At 37.3% G+C, this 23575-nt stretch overlaps 2 protein-coding genes across 3 annotated transcripts in view; one reads left to right on the top strand and one right to left on the bottom strand.

The window, feature by feature from the left end:
- Window positions 1-23575, top strand: part of LOC138843052 (disintegrin and metalloproteinase domain-containing protein 32-like) — a 144992-nt gene that overhangs the window by 36803 nt on the left and 84614 nt on the right. The window contains exons 4-6 of the mRNA XM_070068586.2: window positions 7066-7141; window positions 11367-11443; window positions 12910-13087. Coding sequence (XP_069924687.1) covers window positions 7066-7141; window positions 11367-11443; window positions 12910-13087 — 331 coding nt within the window. The remainder of the gene's footprint in view (window positions 1-7065; window positions 7142-11366; window positions 11444-12909; window positions 13088-23575) is intronic.
- Window positions 2746-6143, bottom strand: LOC100349957 (acidic leucine-rich nuclear phosphoprotein 32 family member E). 2 transcript variants are annotated; one of them, XM_008273938.5, is made up of 2 exons: window positions 5502-6110; window positions 5127-5335 (listed from the first exon to the last, which is right to left on the bottom strand). In XM_008273938.5, exons 1-2 carry the CDS (start codon window positions 5825-5827, stop codon window positions 5179-5181), a joined length of 483 nt encoding a protein of 160 aa, XP_008272160.1. In that variant the 5' UTR covers window positions 5828-6110; the 3' UTR covers window positions 5127-5178. The 2 variants fall into 2 exon arrangements, with proteins under 2 accessions (XP_017205865.1, XP_008272160.1); XM_017350376.4 differs by having other exon boundaries at window positions 2746-6143.

The following is a 23575-nucleotide window of genomic DNA, read 5'->3' on the forward strand; positions in this document are numbered from 1 at the left end:
TCCATGTACTGCAACAAACTAATCTTTGACAAACAAGCTAAAATCACTGCCTGGAGAAAAAGTCTCTTCAACAAACTGTATTGGATAAATTGGATTACCACATCTGCAAGACACTGCCTTAGGCACTGACTTCTTGGATAAGACCCCAGGAGTACAGGCAATAAAAGCATAAGTTGACAAATGAGATTACATCAAGCTAAGCAGTTTGTGCACAGGGGAAAAAAAGTGAAGATGCAATTGACAGAATGGAAGGAAATATTTACACATTTTGCATCTGATAAAGGATTAATAGCCAGAATATATAGGGACCTCAAGATACTGAACAACAAAAGAACTAATCCTGTTAAGAAATGGGCAAAGGATGAAATATAAACTGCCAACAGACACATGAAAAATTGCTTAGGATCATTAGCCACCTAGTAAATGCAAATAAAAACCACAAATTATGTATTGCCTCACCCTCGCCCTAGTTAGTTGGTTATCATCCCCTCCCCCAAATAACAAATGCTAGTGAGGGTTTGGAGAAAAAGTTATACTGCTCTGTTTATGGCATCATAAACTGGTACAACCATTATTGGAAGACATTATGGAGATTCCTCAGAAAACTAAAAATAGATCTACTGTATGACCCAGCTGCTCTACTCTTGGGAATATAGCCTAAGGAAAAGAAATTAGCATATGTGGGGCTGGCCCTGTGGCATAGTTGGGGAAACGTCTGCATGTGGTGCCGGCAAACGATATGAACCACGGTTTGAGTCACAGCTGCTCCACTTCCAATCCAGCTCCCTGCTAATGTGCCTGGGAAAGCAGAGGAAGATGGCTAAAGTTCATGGGCCCCTGCACCAACTTGGGAGACCCATAGGAAGCTCCTGGTTCCTGGCTTCAGAACTGCCCAACTCCATCTGTTAGGGCCATTTTGGGGAGGGAAAGAGAAGATAGAAGATATCTCTTTCTATCTCTGCTTCTCTCTCTCTTTTTATTTATCTTTCAAATAAGTAAATAAATAAATCTTGAAAGAAATAAGCATATGAAAGTTACTGGCACTATGATGTTTATAGAAGCCCAATTCATAATAACTAAGCTAGGTCTTCATCAGATGGTGACTTGATGAAGAAAATATGTTATATGCACAAAATGAATATTACTGAGCCATAAATAGTGAAATCTTGACATTTGCAGTCAAATAGATGCAGCTGGAGATGATTATGCTATTCGATTTAAGCCAAGCTCCAAAAGACAAATACCACATTTTCCCTATTTGTGGTAGTTAGTATATACAGAGATGATAAAAATTGTGTGGATGTCAGATCATGTGATATCTCGTTATAAATATTGCTGGGGTTGTCATTGGCGAAGCAGGATGAACCACCATCTGCAGTGCCAGCAACTCATATGTGCACTGGTTTGAGTCCCGGGTGCTTCATTTTCAATCCAGCTCCATTCTAATGTACCTGTGAAAGCAGTGGAAGATGGCCCAAATCCTTGGGCCCTTTCACCCACCTGGGAGACCTGGATGAAGCTCCTGGCTCCTGATTTGGCCTGGCCCTGTCCTGGCCATTGCGGCCATTTGGGGGAGTAAAACAGCAGATGGAAGATATCTCTGTCTCTCTCTGTCTTTCCCTTTTGTAATTTTATTTCAAATAAAATAAATAAATATATAAATATTGCTTCAGTGAGTCATAACATGCAAATGGCAATACACTCTCATTTCACGTGTTCAAAAGAGAAGTGGATTGGTGGGAATAGTGAGGACTGTTGGAATACCAGTAATGCTTTGTTCTTAACTAGAGTCAAGGATATTATTGTGAACAAATGACAAAAGAAGTTTCATTATTTCTGTACTTATGTGCATTTCTTGCTAAGAAGAGAAAACAACCTATAATTAAATGTCATAAAAACAGTTAGAGATGATTGAAGAATCTGGAAAAGAAACCAGGAAGAATTGGTATTGTTAAGCTGATAAATGGTTTAGGGGTTGGTGCTGTAGCACAATGGGTTAAACTGTTTTCCTGTATTGCTAGCATCCCATATAGGCGCACGTTTGAATCCTGGCTGCTCCACTTCCAGTACAGTTCCCTGCTAATGTGTCTGAAAGTAGTAAAATATGACCCAAGTACTGGGCCCCTGGCACCCACATAGGGGACCCAGATGAAGCTCCTAGATCCTGATTTCAGCCTGACCCTGGCTTTTGTGGTCTTGTGGGGAATGAACCACTGTATAGAAGCACTTTCTCTCTTGATCTCTCTCTCTCTCCCTACTTCTCTCTCTCTCTCCCTTTTGCTTTCTCTCTCTCTGTCTCTCCTTTGTAACTCTGCCTTTCAAATAATTTTTTTGAAAAAAAATATTTAAAGAAGGAGAATGTAGTTATAAGTATGGAGTGCTTCAGGATAGTTTTACTTGGCTTCAAACTGCCTTTTGCATTTGAAAACTAGGGGGCATTACTAAGTTTTTAATGGTCAACATCAGTGGAAACTTTCCAACATACGCCTTTGGGTAGTCTAGTGATGTTACCTTGGGTTGGAGAGTGAGCCTGAGGTGAGGAAGCATAACTAAAATGGCAGACTATGCATAAGGAATGATACCAGAGAAAGTTGAACTTGGAAGTTTCAGTAATATGCTAAAATGGGTATGATTTTTACATAATACACTTTCACTTCATTACAAAGTGTTGCATTTGCACAGTTCTAAGTTATACATTGAAAGATCAGAAAACTATTAAAATCCTTTATCTAGTTTATATATATATTTTTTTATAACAAATCTTCAGTTTATTTGAAGCAATTCCATTTCAAAAACTTTTAAGTTACAGCAGTCACAGAAAAAACGGGATAGAAACAATAGAAGAATGACCGGGAGTACTGTATTTACTGTATTTTTAACACTGTCATGGCTTTATTCAAAACACAGTTGCACAAAAGTATTAACTTCAAAGTTTTTAAGGAGAGATTCTTGAGGAACTTAACACACTACCTACATACTGCCATACAAAGAGCATTAAAGTAGGACCAAAAACGTCTACAAAATATAAAACCCACCCTTACCTGTTTGCATGAAAACACCACCCACAAAACTACAGAAGTCTTAAAAGTTATCCGGAGACTCTAGGTGTTGTTTTCAAAGAACTCTTAATTTTGATTGCACAATATGATGATTTATAAGAAAGTCAATATATAGATTTCATTTTAAAAATAAGTATTTTATAATCTGGCATAGTACGCAATGAGAAATCTTAGGGACTAAAACAGGGCATTTCAACTCGGGAAATTAGGAGGAAAATGTGAAAGTCTTTTGGAAGAGCCCAATCCCTCCACTAAACTTACCCCAAGTGTTTTATTTCAGTCAGTTGTGCAACTTTTTTAGTTTCTCCACAAATAACTTCACTTTTACTTTAAAACATAAAGCATACATTTTAAACTAATAAAGCAGCAGAAAAACTATACTCAGTAATTTAAATGTGTCCCAGTATTGAAGCGAAATTTCAATTAGTATGATGACACTTTTTAACAAACAAAACTTTAGATAATTGAAGTTAAAAAAAGCAATTGCCTTGAACACAGAGCCTCAGTGACAAGAAGGGAAATGCACTCGTCTACTCAGTGAACTTTATTTAGTAGCCATGTAAGGGAACAAACACTCACACTTATCCCAGATTTTTTGTATTTTTAATGGACATCCACTTGAAATCAAGTCAACTTTAGTATCAATTTAGTTTAAAAGATTTTCCAGCTGCCTAGTGTATTTCAATTAAATGCCATATCCACATCCACAATGCTTTAAAACTATAGGAAAAATAATTAAAGGTTCTACTCAGTATTATCAATACTTTGTAGAGTGGTATGCAAATCATTTGAGAAGCCAAGTTAAAAGTTTCACTTGAACACATCATAATGATCAACAGGCAACTTTCTGACTTCTTAGAGCACTAATGTGCTCCCCAAAGCCGCCTCTGCTGCTTTTCTCTCTTCATCCCCTAATACAGTCTCACATGTGATCAGTCAGGAAACGCAGTCTGAGGTGTTGTCAACCAAGAAAGACCTACAGTAAGCACAGCTTGTTGCATAAAATCATAGCAATAATAATATCTGTGCCTCAGAAGACAGTCCATTTCTTTTCCTTTCTTTGTTTAAAACTCAGGTCTGAAAAGGGAGGTAAGGTTTAAAACTAGAAGTTTTCCTGGGTATCTCCACAAGTTTCCTACTTTATTTTGGGATAAAGGAGGGAGCAACACATTGAAAGAAGGTGATCATAAAGGAACTGTTGAGAGGAAAAGAATGCTCACAGCTAGAAGCAAAACACTAGCCAAGCGCTGGCATGTTGTGATCTGCAGCCTGAGGAGAGGGCTCGCCTGCAGGACTATAGGTTTAGTATGAGCGACTCTTCCTTCAAAGATAAAATCTTATCAGTCCCAACAAACCCCACGGACTACATTATTGAACAGAACCTCCACACAACCCATGAACTAGACTGCTGAGTAGAACCTTTACTATTCTGCTCCTCCTTTCCAAGTTACTCTTGTGACAGAGAAAGCACGCAAATGTCCTTAGCCCAAAAACAAGCCATTTCCTTCAACTGAAGATCTCTGGATCACCTCTAAAAAAATAACCAGCTTATTCAAGCAACGATTGTTATTTCATATTACAACTGACTGTAATCTTAGTTAATTTATAAATAACTTTAAAACCTTATGAATGAAATGCACCAAACTACACCTGTGTAAAAGCGATCATGTTTTAATTATGAGCTAAAAATGACTAATACAGTGAGCCTGAATTAGAGAAATTAAGATTCTAAATAAACTGCTAGGGAATTTCACAATGGGGGCCAATGAAAATTATTCTCTACATACAATATGATCATTAACATACTAGTAACTCTTATTTGGAATGATAAGGCAAAAATAGTAAAACCAAACTTCTCCTATAAAAAGTTACACAATCTCTTCTGAAGGGACAGCTATTGTACACAGAGAAACAGAGGAAGAAGTGATCACTCCATTGCACACCCAGGAACATTAGGGCCTCCGTCTCAGAATGATCTAGTCATCTTCTTCCTCTCCATCGTCTTCAGCATCTCGTTTCCTCTTCTCCCCTCGAAGACACTCTTCTTCTTCATCTTCCTCTTCTTCCCCTTCTTCGACATAGTCATCATCATCTTCTTCATCCTGAATTTCATCTTTCATTAAGAATGAGAGGCCCACTTCTTCTCCCTCTCCCACTTCTGAGCCTGCTTCATCCTCATCCTCATCCTCATCCTCCTCTTCTTCTTCCTCCTCTTCCTCAAATCCTTCAGGTGGACCGGCTTCATCTTCTTCTTCATCATCATCTTCATCACCATCCTCGTCATCCTCTTCTTCAGAGTCTGGGGCTTCGTTATCCTCCTGATCAAACCCATCCAAGTATGTGATTTGCTGCAGCAGTTCAAAAATGCTTCCTCTGTAATCTTCCAGGTTTGTGATCTCACAGTTAAACAAGTCAAGACTTTTCAAATTTTTAAGATTTTGCAGAGCTTCAACCGTACTGAGATCTTTGATTTTGTTTCCACTCAGATTGAGGTAGGTAAGATTTGGGCATTTCTCTGCCAGGACTTCCAAGCCTCCAGAAATTATATTGTCACTAAGTTCCAGCTTTCGAAGTTTATTTAAGCTGGGAAGCTGGGCCAAAGAACTGAGTTCCACATTAGCCATACTCAGAAACTCCAGTTCTTTAAAAGTATCATTCAGACCTTCAATCTCCCCATTGACACAAAGGCAGTTATCAAGGACTAACTCTGTCACCTCCTCCGGGGCTCTGTTCCTTAACTCCAGGTTAATCCTCTTCTTCATCTCCATGTCCTCCTCCTGCTCTTCTGCGACTACTCTCCTCCCTACCCCTTTCCTGCCTTTCCCACTACCCCCAACCCTAAAAATTTTTTAAAGATTTGGAAATGAATGAAAAGAAATGCAAATATAAACGCCTACTACCACCAGATAGGTGTGAAGGAGAAAGAAAAGAATAGCAAATGGAGTCCAAGGAGTTGGGACTCTAACTCAGCTGCCCCCACCTCCTTGTCCACACACCCGCGCGCGCACACACACGCTCGCACACATACACACATACACGCACACACACAGAGCCGCAGTTCCTTCCCCTTCAATGGCTGCTCAGAGACTGCTTTATCTAGTTTATATCTTTATACATTTTAATATACTTTTTCTTCTTGAGTTGCAGTTCTCATTTTCTTTCAAAACATATTTAAGTGGGAAAATTATTTTATTCCCATAAATGTGTATTTCTTTGGATAAAATTTAAATGTATGTCAAAATAATCATTTTATTTAAGGAATACCAATTTTCTCCAAAGTTTGACAGAGTAAATATTTCAGGCCTTGAAGGCTATATCATGTCTGTCAAAATGGCTTAACTCTGCTAATGAATAGATATGGCATTGTTCCAATAAAACTGTTTACAATCACAGAATGGTTCAGATTTGATCTGAAGTTATCAGTTTACTGATTTCTACTTTATATGGTTCAAAAATAATAATTTTCATTCTGCCTGCTGAGATAGGACTTTAATCTGCAGAGCAACATCTTAGAAATGTTGAAAAAGACATTTTGATCTAAAATAATAAGATAAAAATGTCAAATAGAGTTGTTCTGAACAAGTCACAAATTTTGCCAAATGTTACAAGGAGTCTTGACTCCTTATGGAAGGAAAATGTTGGAAATAAATTTCTACATTAAGAGAATGTCTAATTTCCTACCATAATGATCCAAAATTTCATGAAGACTACAAAATGGAATACCAGAATTAAAGAGAAAAAAATCAGAAAAACTGGAATTCTTACTAAGAAAGACTGCAGATATTTTCTACCAGCATGTAGAAAATATTCCAGTGACATTCAAAAACTAATGTTCATTAAAGTAATTTATAGTATGAATCACTTGGAATAATGATCTCAAGATAAAAGTGTTTCATTCTAGTTATGAAAGTTTTAGTGGGATACAATATTTATTACCAAGTTCTGATTTATTAAATGAGATTGAAGTAAAAACAGCAACTTTTAAAATTCTCTTTCTTATATTCAGGTATTTTCTGGCAGATAATTTTATGGTTTATTTGTATAATCAAGGATCTGTGAAATCTCATTCTTCAGGCATTCAGGTAAGATTTATGTTCTGTGTTTTATCGATTTTAACAAACTTTTTTCTATTGAATAAATGTTTTTCTAATATATCAACTCTTGATTCCCAGGGGGTATATTTAAAGCATTCATTAATTGTCGCTCCCCCATTCATGGAGGAATGACACTAAACCCTGCGCTGTTCTTTTGTCTGCTCGGCCCTTCCCGGGTTTGCTGCTGGTCCTTCCTGGGTTGGCTGCCGACCCCTCCACCTCCGTGGAAGGGCGGTTCCCCCTGCCACTTTCCCCACTTCCGCAGGGGAGCGGCACACCGCCGGCCGGCTCTCGGGGGCTGCTCAGGTGTTCCTTCAAATGTTCCTGGTGCCTGTTGTCTCTCTCCTCCTTTATACTCCTCTTCCACCAATCCCAACTCTGCTGCCCACACACTGAGCATGCTGCTCTCCTCCAATCAGGAGCAGGATCAGCTCCTGCAGCTTATCAAACTGATGAGGCAGCTGTGTAGTTGTTTGCTCCTCCCCAGCGCCATATTGTGGGAGAGCAGATGCATAGAATTAGTCCTAGTTCCAGTAATTTAGTCTAGTCTCAGTTGCTCCCCACAATTAATAGTCAGACTTTCCAGAAATCTTCGTAAATTAAAGACAAACTAGGTTGACTTAGCTGGTGTCACAATGCTTAGAATGTGGGTACAATTTATTTATTTATATTTGTCTAATAAATGAATATAATTTAAAGAAAAAGAAAATCAGATGCAAATGTTTTTGGACATATATCACAGATGCATTTTTTAAAATAATGTTACCTCCCATCCAATTCATCTATATATCCTACTCACTCTGTTTTTCTAATTCTGTATCAGAATTTACCCTCATCCTTTGTCCTGATTCACTGATATAACCCATTTCCAAGTAGGCCTTGTATGTAGCTTGGATTATTGCCACAACGTCCTGAATAATCTCCCTTGCACACCTTTTCCAAATGCTCAGTCAGTTCTCATCATGGCAACCAGACTGACCCTGTTAAAACCTCATTAGATCATGACTATCAGAGGGCTTCCCATTGCTCACAAAGTAGGGACAGTAGCCAACCCGGGAAGAACCAGCAGCAAACCCGGGGAGGGCCGAGCAGACAAAAGAACAGCGCAGGGTCCTGTGTCGTTCCTCCACGAAGACGGGGAGTGACAATATAGATAAGGGCTATAAACAATAATGACATAATAAGATATCAGTTTCATTCTTAGGCTTTTTCAGATTATATTTTAACTACCACATATCAGAGAAAACATATATTTATCTCTTTGGACTTGATGATTTTGCTAAGCATAATTGTATCCAGTTCATCCATTTAGTTACAAAAGACAGGCTTTTATTCTTTATTATGGATGAGTAGTATTTCATTGTGTATGTATACTTTTTTTATCTGATCATCAGTTGATGTAGTACATCTGTTGATTCACTATTGTGAATTGTATTTCTAAAAACATTGGGATACAAAGAACTTTAATATGTGGCACCATTTCCTTTGGGTAAATTCCCAGGAAGGAAATAGCTGGGCTATTTAGTAGATATATTTTCAGATTTCGAAGGAATCTCCATATTGTCTTCTATTATGGTTGTGTACTAGTTTTACATTCTCACCAGCAATGTATTTTGGTATCTTTTTCCCCATATCCTTACCAGAATTTATTATTCTTTGACTTGTGAGTGATAGCCACTCTACCTGAGGTAACGTGAATCTTGATTATAGCTTTTATTTCCATTTTCCTTATGGCTAGTGATCTTGAGTATTTTTTCGTGTGTCTGTGGCCATTTTAATTTCATTCTTTGGAAAATACCTGTTCAAATCCTTTTCCCATTTCTTAACAGGATTATTTGTTTTGTTTGAGTTTCTTGTTGCTCTTTATATATCCTGGATATTAATCCGTTATAAAGTGTACAGTTTACAAATATTTTTTCCCATTCTGTCAGTTGTCTTTTCATTCTGATGGATGTTTCCTTTGATGTGCAGAAGCTTCTTAGTTTGATGTAGTCCCATTTGTCTACTTTCACTTTTATTGCCTGTGGTTCTGAGGTTTTATGCAAGAAGTATTTGCCTATGCTAATGTCTTGGAGAGTTTCTCAAACGTTTTCCAATAGCAGTTTTATAGTATTGGGTCATGTATATATATTCTTGATTCATCATGAGTTGAATTTTGTATAAGGTGTATGGTAGGGGTTTTGTTTCATACTTTTGCAATCGGAGATCCAATTTCCCAACACCAGGAAGTGATGTTAGCTCCTTGTCAAAAATTACTTGGTTGTATGGATTGAATTATAGGGTTTATATTCCATTTCATTGGTCTACTTGTCTATTTTTGTGCAATATCAGGCTGTTTTGATTATAACTGACCTGTAATATGTCTTGAAATCTGGCATTTTGATGCCTCCACCTTCATTTTTTATTGTTCTATTGTCTTAGTTAGTTTACTTATTTTCTATCTCTCAATGAAATGCAAACGTTTTTTTAAAGATTTATTTATTTATTTGAAAGGCAGAGTCACTGAGAGGCAGAAATAGACCTTTCATCTTCTGGTTAACTCTCCAAGTGACCACAATGGCTGAAGCCAAGAGCTAGGAGCTTCCTCTGGGTCTCCCACATGGGTGCAGGGACCCAAGGACTTTGGCCGTCTTCTACTGCTTTCCTAGGCTACAACAGAGTGCTAGATTGGAAATAGAGCAGCCAGGACTCCAACCAGCACCCATGTGGATTTCCAGCACTGCAGGTAGTGGCTTTATCTGCAATGCCACAGAGATCCCCCCCAATTGCAAATCTTCATGTGGGGAAGGCTTTTGAACTCTTTTATTTATAGATGTAATACCAATGCCTAGAAAAGTTCCTGACATGTATTTAACTGATAATGAAAACCGCTGAAATATTTAGGTAACCAACCATGTTCCTTCACTTACATTGGGTAAGGTCATCATTGTACTTGATTGCTCCTTCCTTTATTTTAATCAATAAAGTAATTCATAAATAAGAAATATTGCTTTTGTTTATACCAAATTTATAGTGATTTTGTATCCTGGAAATGGCTTAGTCTTTTTTTATGATAATGTTATTTTGTTTTTGTTTACAAGATTTATTTATTGGAAAGTTGGGGGGTGGAGAGAGAGATCACTCTTTCAACTGATTCACTCTTCAAATGGCCTCAGCAGCTTGTGCTATGCCAGATGTGAGTCAGAAGCCAGGAACTGCATCCGGTCTCCCACATAGATGGAAGGGACCCAGGCATTCCAAGCCACATTAACAGGGTACTGGATGGGAAGTATAGCAGCTTTAACTGGGATACAGTTGAAGTAGTTGCTTAACCTACCCATGTGCACCACAATGACAGCCTCTGTTGCCGTGTTTTCTGCCTTGGCTGTGTATACCCATAGATTGACTGTGGTCAGAGGATTGTAGTCCTTTGAACTTTGATGAGTTCTGTTTCATGGCCCAGAATATGAATTCATTTTTGTAAATGTTTTCTGTGTGTTTCAGAACTGAATTCTGTAGTCTTTAGATTGACTTTTTTTACATATATTATGTTGCTTACTAAGCATAATGTTCAAATCTCCTATAGATTTTGAATGCTTAGTTCATCAGTTTCTGATTTAAATTATCTTCACACATTTGACTGCTTGTGTATATTTATTTATCTTTTTACTATTTCTTCAATTTTAGCTTTTTTTTTGAAGCTGTGTTATTAAGTGAATACAAATTTTGTATGTGTATCTTCTGGTGAATTCAAACTCTTTATCAGAAGTCCATCTTTGTCTCTAGTGATGCTTCTTGCCTGCTGCTCTACATTTGCTATTTTTAGTTTCAGAATCATCCTTTTGGTCTGCATTGGCATGGCATATTTAACACTTTAAACTTTCTGAGTAATCACATCTTCATATCTCTCTAGTGACAGCTTAAAGGATTGGAAAGTAATTAAAATTCACAGCCCTTTCCTTTTAAATGATGATTTGTATATAGGAAGATTATTTCATCTGAAACATGAACAAACACTTTGGAAACAGGTTGCAAAATGGTAATACAAAAATCTAATAAGAGTTAATATAATGAAAATGGTGAATACATGTAGACTGTTACTTTTGTCACTTTGCTCCTGCTGTAAACCAGATATCCTGTGAAAAAATATTCAGAAGGCTTAGTTATCTACAGAAGTAGGAAGTAATTAGAAAGTTTTGTCAATTCTTAAGTAACCACTATTTTTCCTTCCTAGCCTCAATGCTATTATCAAGGATATATTGAAGGATATGCAAATTCCATTGTCACACTCAGCACGTGCTCTGGACTCAGGTTAATTTTTTTTCTGTCTTGGATTACAGAATAGCATTATTGTAATATTTGTCTACAGAAAAATTTTTGTTTGCATTAAATGTGTGCTAGGAGAAGGATTCTTATATCGAGAGCATTCACCCTCCTCTACTCAACATGTTCCTAGTTTGTTATTTCTTCTCAATTTCCCCACTGACTAGAGGCATTTCTAATGTACTGAAAGGTTAGATTTTCTACTTTACCTGTTCACTTATTTTTTTCTAAGTACAGAAAATGGAGTACAGTTGGAGATGTTTCACAACAGTAAGTGGGGAAAGCCAAATCTATGATAACCTATTTTTTTATTTATTTGAAAGATAGAGTTAGACAGTGAGAGAGAGACAGAGAGAAAGGTGTTCCTTCTGTTGGTTCACCCTCCAAATGGCCGCTATGGCTGGAGCTATGCTGATCCGAAGCCAGGAGCCAGGTTCTTCCTCCTGGTCTCCCATGTGGGTTCAGGGGCCCAAGTACTTGGGCCAACCTCCACTGCTTTCCATGGCCACAGCAGAGAGCTGGACTAGAAGAGGAGCAACTGGGACTAAAACCTAGCACCCATATGGAATGCCGGTGCTGCAGGTGGAGGATTAACCAAGTGAGCCACAGCACTGGCCCAGATAACTTATTTTTTAAAAAAATATAATATTTCTGATAGCCACTATGTATACAACTCTTTGGAGATATAAGAGAAATTCACCATCATGAATTCTCCAAGAATTGTTTGCTTTCTCTTTAGTGCTTTGAGATTTTTCTATTCTGTCAGGAAATTATCCACTTTCATTTTCTGGTGTAAGAGCCTTATTCTCATAGATATTCTGTGGTGATTCTTACTTGGAGCTCTGAAATTTGGAGCTGAAATTTGGTTTATAAGGAATAGTGACTTGAAATGTTACTTGTGTTCAGGGAAGGAAGCTATGCAAATTGTTTCTGTTTATAATATTGCTTATAATTTCTTATTCAGACTATGTGTCTAACAAAATCAATGTAATCTATTAATTATTGGCAAATTTTATTTTTATAAATAAAATATCTTATGGTTTGTACTTTGTTATTCAAATAGTAGAATAATTTTTCAAAAGCATTGCAAACCAAAGAGAAAATCCTGAAGAGTACTATTTACTATAACTTTAATTAAGTCATTGGTTTGAAAAACCCAGGAATTATTTGATCACTGTAAATAAGTACATCTAACACTCAACTAAGTAATTTTTTGTTCACATAAATTGATATTGCAATTTCTGTTCCTATTATATCTATAAAAAAGATGAAATAGAAAGCTGTTTTCTGGATTAGGGAAATCTTTTGTCTCATTGGAATCTTCTCTAAGACAAAGAATTTGAGTCGAAGTATTGGACTCAAATATGTTACATGTTTACTTTTTTTGGATTTTGCCAAAACCTCATAAAATAGACCTGAACAAAAGCATGTAAATATTCCCTTTAATTTTATAGAGGAATACTGCAATTTGAAAATGTTTCTTATGGAATTGAGCCTCTGGAATCTACAGTTAAATTTCAGCATCTTCTTTATAAATTAGGGGAAAAAAGCAAGGAATTTTCAAGTTTTAACAGTGATACCAAAAGCGAGAGAAAATATCCACTGGACTATCACATTTACATAGATGAAAAAGTGAGTTTTTATGTTTTATTACTATCAAAACAATTATTGGTTCTATTTATTTAAAATAAATTAGGCCATTGTATAACTAAAAAAGTATCCTTTCCTTGTGAATAATTTAATTTTTTCTTAACCCAACTGTTTCCCTGAAACCATATGTTTAGTTATTCTCCAGGCAACAATCTATTCTGCTTATATTCCACTTTGTTTTGGTTCTTATTTTGTTTGCTAACATTATCACTTTCTAAAAATTACCTAGTATATTTCAAAACTTAAAAAAAACTCACCTCTCAGTTCCTCCTTTGTCTCTATGTTACTGAAAGTTATTCAACAGAGTCAGTATTTATAGTGATTGATTCATGACCCAATAGTCAGCATTATATAATTACAAATAAAATTAAAGGGGATTCCAAGATGGCAAAATAGTGGCAGAGCAGTGTGCGCTAGGCTATGTGAAAATAGTAAAAAGAGAGAGAGAGAGAGAGAGAAAGTACATTCTCAAGGTACCTTGGAGAGAAGGATGGAAAGGATGCAGTGCTGCAGTGGAGATTCTGCAGAAGAAACAGAGATATTGTGGATCTGTGTGGAAGATGCAGACACGCAGCCATTAGCAGGAACACAAAAAAACTCCCAGCAGCTCTGAGCTAGAGAAGGAACCAGCTTTAGAGAGCAAGGTAAGATCAAAATGCAGTGTCTTTGGCAATGGTGATATGGCCAGAGAGCCTAGTGAACTATACTGTATTTAAGTCCAGCTAAGAGCCCAGAAGGGAATAGGGTGCCCCTCACCCAGAGCAAAAGAAAATGGGCACATCTGTCTCTCCCCGTGCCCCCAAAATAGCACCTAGCAACTGGCTGAGAGAGGATGGACTCCATTTTGAACATAAGCATGTAGTGGCTGCTGCAGGTCCTATGTGCAAACCCCGCAACTGATGGGGACAGTCACCATCTTGTCAGCAGAGGCAAATACAGCTTGTGTGTCACCTCTGCATTGAAATCTAAAGTAAAAGATCTTATCCTCCATGTCTTTCACCATTTCTGCTGGCTGGAATTAGGATATATCATGGTCCACATGGATGAGGATGATACTGTATGGAAAACAAGATAGAATGAATTTTGCTTTTGAGGAATTCACAATCTCTTCATACTTTTATGTATGAAAGAGATAAACTCTCATCTTATTTAATTCACCCTTGGTTTCTGGCTTAATTATAGCCACTAATTCTATATCCTTAGTAACACAGGACCCAAATGCATTATGAAATATATGTGTAACAACTAAATATTCAATAACATATATAATACATATATATATATATATATATATATATATAAAATTTGGTGAGTGAACTGATAGATGGAAGATGTCTGTTTGTTCCTTTCTCCAAATACTCCGCTTTTGAAAAAATAAAATAATTTTTTAAAAATTAGGAAAATAACTTAGAAAGGCTTGGATGACCCAGCACAATGAACAGTATAGATACCCTCCCCAGATGTTATAATTTCTCTCTACTGTATATTTGGGTAAGGGAATGGGTGAAATATTGAATACTCTGCTTTGTACTTTTGCTTTTAATATATAGCACCTGTGACCTTTGATTTCAGTGGGCTGTCCTTTGAGTATTAAAACTTAGTTTTGGCGGGCTGGCGCTGTGGCATAGCGGGTATCCATATAGGCACTGGTTTGGATCATGGCTGCTCTACTTCTGATCCAGCTCTCTGATATGGCCTGAGAAAACAGTAGAAGATGACCAAAGTCCTTGGACCCCTGAACCAACGTGGGAGACCTGGAAGAATCTCCTGTCTCCTGCTCAGATGGGCGCAGCTCCAGTGGTTGTGACCAACTGGGGAGTGAACCATTGAATGGAAAACCTCTCTCTCTCTCTCTCTCTCTCTCTCTCTGCCTCTCCTTCTCTCTCTAGTAACTCTGACTTTCAAATACATAAATAAATCTTTAAAAATTTAAAATAAAGTCAAACTTACAAAGATACCCATTATGAAAAAACTACTTTTGTAGTTTCAGCAAAAGGAAACCAAGTATTAACTGAAAATAACAAATGATTAGATTTTAAAATAACTGTGTAGAATTTTAAATGTAAAGAAATAACCAGAAGCTCAGAAAATGGACTTAATAGCAAGTGAGATAAAACTACTGGACAATTAGTGAACTGAAAAAAAAAAAAAAAAAAAAAAAAAAAAAAAAAAAAACACATTAGAACAAAATATACTACTATCTAGAATACAACATGGAGAGAAACATTAATAAAATATAGACAAGAGGATAAGAATAAAAAAATGTAAAAGAGAAGCAACTGGAGATTCAAAATGAGGAGAAAGAAGCAGTATCATTGGCAATATTCAGTAAATATTTGAGAATTTCTCAGTGCTGATTAAAGACACAAACATGGATTTAAGAAATATGAAGAATCCTAGGCAAGATTAATTAAAAGAAATATACCCCTAGGTATGTCATAGTAAAACTGCAGGAAATAAAGACAAAAGTTAAAATATTGAAAAGGAACAAAGGAAAAAGCTAACTTTTTTTTCAAAAGAAATACATATCAAGTGACGAGTTTTCAAGAAAGGAAGGTAAAAGAAAAAGTCTTTAGAATGTTACAGAAAATAACTGTCAAATTGGATTTTAAAATACAAAACATAATTCAGGAATAGAGTCAGAATAAACATTTTCAACAAAATACAAGTCAACCTAAATGCCCATCAACAAAAGTCTGGATAAAGAAATTATGGGACATGTACTCTATAGAATACTATACAGCAGAAAAAAATGAAATCAATCATTTGCAACAATGGAGGAATCTTGAAAACATCATGCTGAGTGAATTAAGCCAGTCCCAAAGGGACAAATATCATATGTTCTCCCTGATAGGTGACAATTAACCAAGCACCAAAGGAGAAACTTGTTGAAGTGAAATGGACACTATGAGAAACAGTGACTTGATCAGCCCTTGTCCCGACTGTTGATGTACAATTTAATACTTTGTACCTTTAGGTATTTTTTCTACTTAATACTATTGGTAGAACTCTTTAATTAACACACAATTATTCTTAGGTGTTTAAATTTAACTGGAAAGTGATCTCTGTTAAAAAAGAGTGGGAATAAGAGAGGGAAGAGATGTACAATTTGAGACATGCTCAAGCTGACTTGCCCCAAATGGTGGAGTTAGAAATGTACCAGGGCATTCCATTACAATCCCATCAAGATGGCATGTACCAATGCCATCTCACTTGTCCAAGTGATGAATTTCAGTTCACAATTGATCATACTGATAGGTCTAAGAGTCAAAAGGATCACATAAACAAGACTAGTGTCTGCTAATACTAGCTGATAGAATAAAAAAGGGAGAGAACAATCCAACATGGGAAGCGGGATACACAGCAGACTCAGAGTGGCAGATGTCCTAAACAGCACTCTGGCCTTAGAATCAGCCCTTAAGGCATTTGAATCTGGCTAAAGAGCCCATGAGAGTATTTTAGGCATGGAAAGCCAAGACACTCTGGCGAAAAAAAAAAAAAAAAACAACCTAAATGAAAGATCTCTGCGAGTGAGATCCCAGTAGAAAGAACAGGCCATCAAAGGAGGTACCTTTCTCTGAAGGGAGGAGAGAACCTCCACTTTGACTATGACCTTGTCTAAATAAGATCTAAGTTGGTGAAATCAAAAGGCTTCCATAGCCTTGGCAACTCATGACTAGAGCCTAGGGAGATTACTGACGCCATAAACAAGAGTGTCAAATTGTTAAGTCAACAACAGGAGTCACTGTGCACTTACTCCTCATGTAGGATCTCTGTCCTTAATGTGTTGTCCAATGTGAATTAATGCTATAACTAATACTCAAACAGTATTTTACACTTTATGTTCTGTGTGGGTGCAAACTGTTGAAATCTTTACTAAATATATACTAAATTGATCATCTGTATATAAAAAGATAATTGAAAATGAATCTTTTTTTTTTTTAACAGGCAGAGTGGACAGTGAGAGAGAGAGACAGAAATAAAGGTCTTCCTTTTGCCGTTGGTTCATCCTCCAATGGCCGCCACAGCCGGCGCACTGCGGCTGGTGCACCGCGCTGATCCAAAGGCAGGAACCAGGTGCTTCTCCTGGTCTCCCATGCAGGTGCAGGACCCAAGCACTTGGGCCATCCTCCACTGCACTCCTGGGCCACAGCAGAGAGCTGGCCTGGAAGAGGGTAACCGGGACAGAATACGGCACCCCGACCGGGACTAGAAGCCAGTGTGCCGGCGCCGCTAGGTGGAGGATTAGCCTATTGAGCCACGGTGCTGAATCTTGATGTGAATATAATGGGCGAGGGAGTGGGAGATGGTAGGGTTGTGGGAATGAGGGAAGTTATGGGGGGAGGAGAGCATTGTAAGCTGTACTTTGGAAATTTATATTTACTAAATAAAAGTTAAAAAAAAATACAAGAGACTGTCACCTATAGGGTCATACTAAATTTCTGAAATAATATTCTTTAGGCAGAAGGAAAGTAAGTCTTTTCATAGTCACAAATGTTCAAGGAATAAATAGCAAAATAAGTGGTGGACACCTGTCCATGTACAGAAACACTATGTAGAAACAAATAATGGTTTTTATGATTGATTGAATGGGTATATATATATATATATATATTCCATATGTATATTTAATTAAAGTACCCATTAACAAATGCATGCAAATTGTAAGAACTTAAATAGAGAAAGTTATCTATGTTTCTTTATTTAGGAGAATGGTAAAATACTCATTAACATAAGATGCATGGCTTTTTCAAGAAGATTGATATATGTAAGTTGTTGATAGTTTGTAATCTCTGAGAAAATAAAGCAATAGAGAGTTTTAATCTCAAAATTAATAGGGAAAGATGAAATAAAAATAATGTTAAATAATGAAAGAGAGAGAGGAACAAATATCAAATCAGGAGGCTAGATAAACCCAAAATAATATGGGAGATTTCAGTTCAGTTATGTTAGAAATTATATTTAAGTGGTTTAAATACTTTAAAGGCAGAGATTGTCATTGTAAAGAAAAGCAATACAACTCTTTCATTTTTTAAAAAAAGACATATAAAAAATTTCAAGAACAGGATGATAAAAGATGCAAACACTAGCCCAAAGATCTCATGTAGTCATGTTAATAATGACATTTTGGAAACAAAGCACCACCAGAGAAAAGTCATGTAATAATAAATGCTAATTTTACAAAAACAATGAGTAGCCATAAAGTATAGTATAAAATCACAGATCTACAAGAAGTAAAGTAGTCCAAAACAACACCTTAAAAATCTCTGTTAGTATTAATTGACAAAACAATCTGTAAGGGTATAGAAAATTAGGTTCTTACAATGTATAATCTTAATTTGTAGACACATATATAACTGTACATCAGACACATAATTTTCATTGTTTTGCCTCTGCCTGTGGCATCAGGATACCATAAGGGCCTCAGTTTGTGTCCCTGCTGCTCCTCTTCTTATCCAGTTCTCTGCTAATGGCCTGGGAAAGCAGTGGAAGGTGATCCGAGTCCTTGGGACCCTGCACCCACGTGGAAGACCTGGAAGAAGCTCCTGGCACTTGGCTTTGGAACAGCCCAGCTCCAGTCATGGGTGGCAGACCACTCTCTCTGTCTCTCCCTCTCTCTGTAACTCTGCCCTTCAGAAAAATAAATATTAAAAAAAAACCTTTAGCACTCTTCCCTTATCCTTGAGAGCAAGAGGGGAAAGAGGAATGTGGCAGTGTTGCAGGTGCTTTTGCCATTATACACTGCCATCTGGGGTATACATTAGCAGGAAGCTGGAATTGAAGTGATACTTGAACCCAGGCACTCTGATATGGGAAGCATGTATTGCAATGGATATAATAACTGTAATGCCAAATGACTTCTTTGCCCCCCCCCCTCATTTTTGTCTTCTGTTTGATGGCATATCAATGTGAGTTCAAATGGTTATCTAGGTTCTGTGAATTTTTAAAAATAATCATTTGAGAGGCAGAGTTACAGACAGGGAGAAACAGAAAGGTCTTCCACCCACTACCTCAGTTCCCAAAATGTCTGCAATGGCCTGACTAAGCCTATCTGAAACCAGGAGCGAAGAGCTTCTTCTGTGTCTCCCATGTGGATGCAGGGGCCCAAGCATTTGGGCCATTTTCTGCTACTTTCCCAGGCCATAGCAGAGAGCTGAATCAGAAGAGGAATAGCCAGGATTAGAACTGGCACCCATGTGGGATGCTGGTGCCATAGGTGCAGGCTTATCCTACACACGGCGCCAGCCCTGGGTTCTGTGCATTTTTAAAAATTGTGCTCATCAAACAACAAGTTAAGAAGAATAAATTATAGTATTCTACAACAGGAGAATTACTATAGTTTACAGCAACATACATTTTACAAAGAACCAGAGTGGCTGGTGTGGCATGTTAAGATGCCGCCTGTGCCCCTGGCATCCTCTGTTGGACACTAGTTTGAGTCCCGGCTGGTCTGCTAAAATTCAGCTGTCTGTTAACGTGCCTAGGAAAGCAGTGGCAGGTGGCCCAAGTGCTTGGGTGCCTGCACGCACATGGGAGACCTGGATGGAGTTCCAAACTTCTGGTTTTGGCCTGGCTCAGCCCTGGCCATCGTGGACATTTGGGAGTAAACAACCACACAGAAGAGTGTGCTCTCTCTCTCTCTCTCTCTCTCTCTCTAACTCTGATTTTCAAATAAATAAATCTTTTTTTTTTTTTTTAAAAAGAGCTAGAAGAGAGGAATTCAAAGGTTCCAAATACAGAGAAATGACAAATGCTTAAAAGAGATGGAAACGTGATTTACCCTGATTTGATAATTGCATATTGTATACATGTGTAAAATTATCACACTATACCTCATAAATATATTGTTGTTGTTGATTAAAAATAAATTTAAAACCTTGAATGTTTTGTCTTGAAATATGCTGGGTTTTCTTCTGCCATATCAAGTCTGTTATATGTCCCAAAATTTTTCATTTTTATTATACTTTTCAGATTGCTTTAAGGGCTGATTCTAAGGTCAGATTGTTATTTGAAGTAATTGTCATTCTAAGAGTCTGCTGTGTAGACTGCTTCCCATGTCAGAGCATTCACTCTCTTTTGATTCTTTGTATTGTTATTTTCAAACATTTAGTCCTATTTATGTGACCACTTTAGCACTTAATCCTATCCCCATGCTCACTCTAACATTCAAAATGCTTTTTTTCCACCCAGCTTAAGGGGATTTGAGGTCCCATAGTAAGTTTTTAAAATGTACCCTTAGAAGTAAGTCTGTATGAGTGTATGAAGAAATATACAGTTTGCAGTTACAAACTTCATATGTTTCACAGTTATTTATTTAGGAACATGGTGATCCTTCCCACCAGGTCTACCCTCTCACCCATGCTCTGAACCCCTTCCTCTTCCCTCTTTTATTCCCCCTCTTGTTTTTTACTAAGATCTATTTTCAATTAACTTCATACACATACGATTATCTGTATTTTGGGTAAAAGTTTAATACATAGTATGAGAAGGAAGAAAAAAGAGAAAGAAAAGAAAAAAAACCAAAATATTCCTCAGCAGTCAATATAAGAGCTATGTAAAGTGATTGCTTCTAAAAGTGTCAGTTTCACTTCTTCAGATTGCTTTTTAGGTGCTCTATTAGTGATCGCAGGTCAGGGAGAACATGTGGTATTTTTCCCTTTGGGACTGGCTTATTTCACGAAGTATGATGATTTCCAGTTTCATTATTTTGTTGCAAATGTCTGTATTTCATTTTTTAAATTTTGTATCATTTATTTTGTGCCGCAGTGTAATATTTCATGGTGTACAAATCCCATACTTTCTTTATCAAGTCTTCAGTTGACAGGCATTTAGGTTTATTCCATGTATTATCTATTGTGAATTAAGCTGCAATAAACATGAGTACACAAGAATCTCTTTCATATGCTGATTTCACTTCCTTTGGGTAGATGCTCAGGAGTGTAATGGCTGGGTCATATGGTAGGTCTATATTTGGATTCCTGAAGAATCGCCATACTGTCTTCCATAGTGGCTTTACCAGTTTACATTCCCACCAACAGAAGATTAGGGTACCTTTTTCTCAGCATCCTCACTAGCATTTGTTGTTTCTTGATTTCTGTATGAAAGCCATTCTAATGGGTGAGGTGGAACCTCATTGTGATTTTGATTTGCATTTTTCTGAAGGCTAGTGAGCTTGAGCATTTTCTCATGTGTCTATTGGCCATTTGGATTTCCTCTTTTGAAAAGTGCCTGCTTAGGTCCTTTGCCCATTTCTTCACTGTTGTTTGTATTTGTTGTTGTTGTTAAGTTTCTTGATCTCTTTATCTATTCTGGTTATTAATCCTTTATCAGTTGTATGGTTTGCAAATATTTTCTCCCATTGTGTTGGTTGCCTCTTTAATTTACTGAGTGTTTCTTTTCCAGGATAGAAGCTTCTCAAGTTGATATAATCCCATTTGTTGATTGTGTCTTTGATGGCCTGTGCCTCTGGGGTCTTTTCCAAGAACTCTGTGCCTATGCCGATGTCTTGCCGAGTTTACCCAATGTTCTCTAATAATCTGATGGTATTGGGTCATAGATTTAGGTCTTTAATCCATTTTGAGTGGATTTTTCTCTATGGTGTAAGTTAGGGGTCTTGCTTTATTCTTCTGCATGGGAAGATCCAATTTTCCCAGTACCAATTTTTGAAGAGACTGTCCTTGCTCCAGGGATTGATTTTGGATCCTTTGTCAAAGATGAGTTGGTTGTAGATGCTTGAATTGATTTCTACAGTTTCTATTCTGTTCCATTGTTCTATCCATCTGCTTTCATAACAGTACCAGGCTATTTGGTTATGACTACCCTGTAGTATTTCTTGAAATCTGGTATGGTGATGCCTCTGGCTTTGTTTTTGTTGTATAAGATTGTTTTAGCTATTCAGAGTCTCCTGTGTTTCCATGTGTATTTCATTAGCATTTTTCTAGATCTGAAAAGATTTTCCTTGGCATTTTGTTTGGTATCATGTTGAATCTGTAAATTTCTGTTGGAAGTATGGACATTTTGATGATATGAGTTTGCCAGTCCATGAGCATGGAAGATTTTTCCATTTTTTGTATGTGCTCTATTTCTTTCTTTAATGTTTTGTAGTTCTTGTAGAGATGTGTGACAGCTCTGGTTTAATTTATTCCAAGGTATTTTTTTTTTTGTAAATATTGGGAATCGGATTAATCTTAGGGGTTCTTTCTCAGCCTTGGTATTGCATGTGTGTACAAAGGCTGTTGATTATTATGTGTTGATTTTATATCCCACTTCTTTACCAAACTCTTCTATTATTTCCTATAGTCTCTTGATGGAGTCTTTTGGATCACCTATGTATAGAATCATGTCGTCTATGAATAGGGATAGTTTGACTTCCTCCTTTGCATTTTGCATCTCTTTGATTTCTCTTTCTGTCCTGATGGCTATGGCTAAAACTTCCAGGACTATATTGAATAGTAATTGTGGGAGTGGGCATCTTTGTCTGGTTCTGGATCTCAGTGATGGAATGCTTCCCACTTTCCCACATTCAACAGGATGCTTGCTGTGGTTTTGTAATAAATTGTCTTGATTGTGTTGAGGAATGTTCCTTCTATACTCAATTTGCTTAGAGTTTTTATCATGAAGGGTGTTGTATTTTATTAAATGCTTTCCTTGCATCTATTGAGATAATCATATCATTTTTGTTCTTTTTTATTATTATTTGACAGATAGAGTTAGACAGTGAGAGAGAGACAGAGAGAAAGGTATTCCTTCCATTGGTTCACCCCCCAAAATGGCCACTATGACCAGAGCCACGCTGATCTGAAGCCAGGAGCCAGGTGCTTCCTTCAGGTCTCCCGTGTGGGTGCAGGCACCCAAGTACTTGGGCCATCCTCCACTGCCTTCCCGGGCCACAGTAGAGAGCTGGACTGGAAGAGGAGCAGCCGGGACTAGAACCCAGCATCCATATGGGATGCTGGTGCCGCAGGCAGAGGATTAGCCTAGTGAGCCATGGCACTGGCCCCTCATCTTTGTTCTTTAATTTGTTACTATGATGCAGCACATTTATTAATTTTTGAATGTTGAACCATCCCTGCATCCCAGGGATAAATCCCACTTGGTCTAAGTGAATTATCAGTCTGATGTGTTGTTGGATTTTTTTGGCTAGAATTTTGTTGAGGAATTTGTTCAGGGAAATTGGTCTATAGTTCTCTTTGTCGCATCTATTTCAGGTTTGGGAATTAAGGTAATGCTGGCTTCATAAAAAGAATTTTGGAGGATTCCCTCCCTTTCTTTTTTGAGAGAAAAAAAGACTTTTATTGAAATGAAACAGCCAGCAGCTACAGAGAAAGGCGTCTGGATACAGGAACTTCTCCCATCCCCACCCTTTCAATTGTTTTGAATAGCTTGAGAAGAATTGGAGTTAGTTCTTTAAATGTTTGGTTTAATTCAACACCTCCACTACTTGTTTGTGGCAGAGGGGCGGGGGGCAGT

This window comes from Oryctolagus cuniculus, chromosome 2 (genome assembly GCF_051225735.1).
Source record: "Oryctolagus cuniculus isolate XC-2025 breed Fujian yellow rabbit chromosome 2, ASM5122573v1, whole genome shotgun sequence".
Lineage (NCBI taxonomy): Eukaryota > Metazoa > Chordata > Mammalia > Lagomorpha > Leporidae > Oryctolagus > Oryctolagus cuniculus.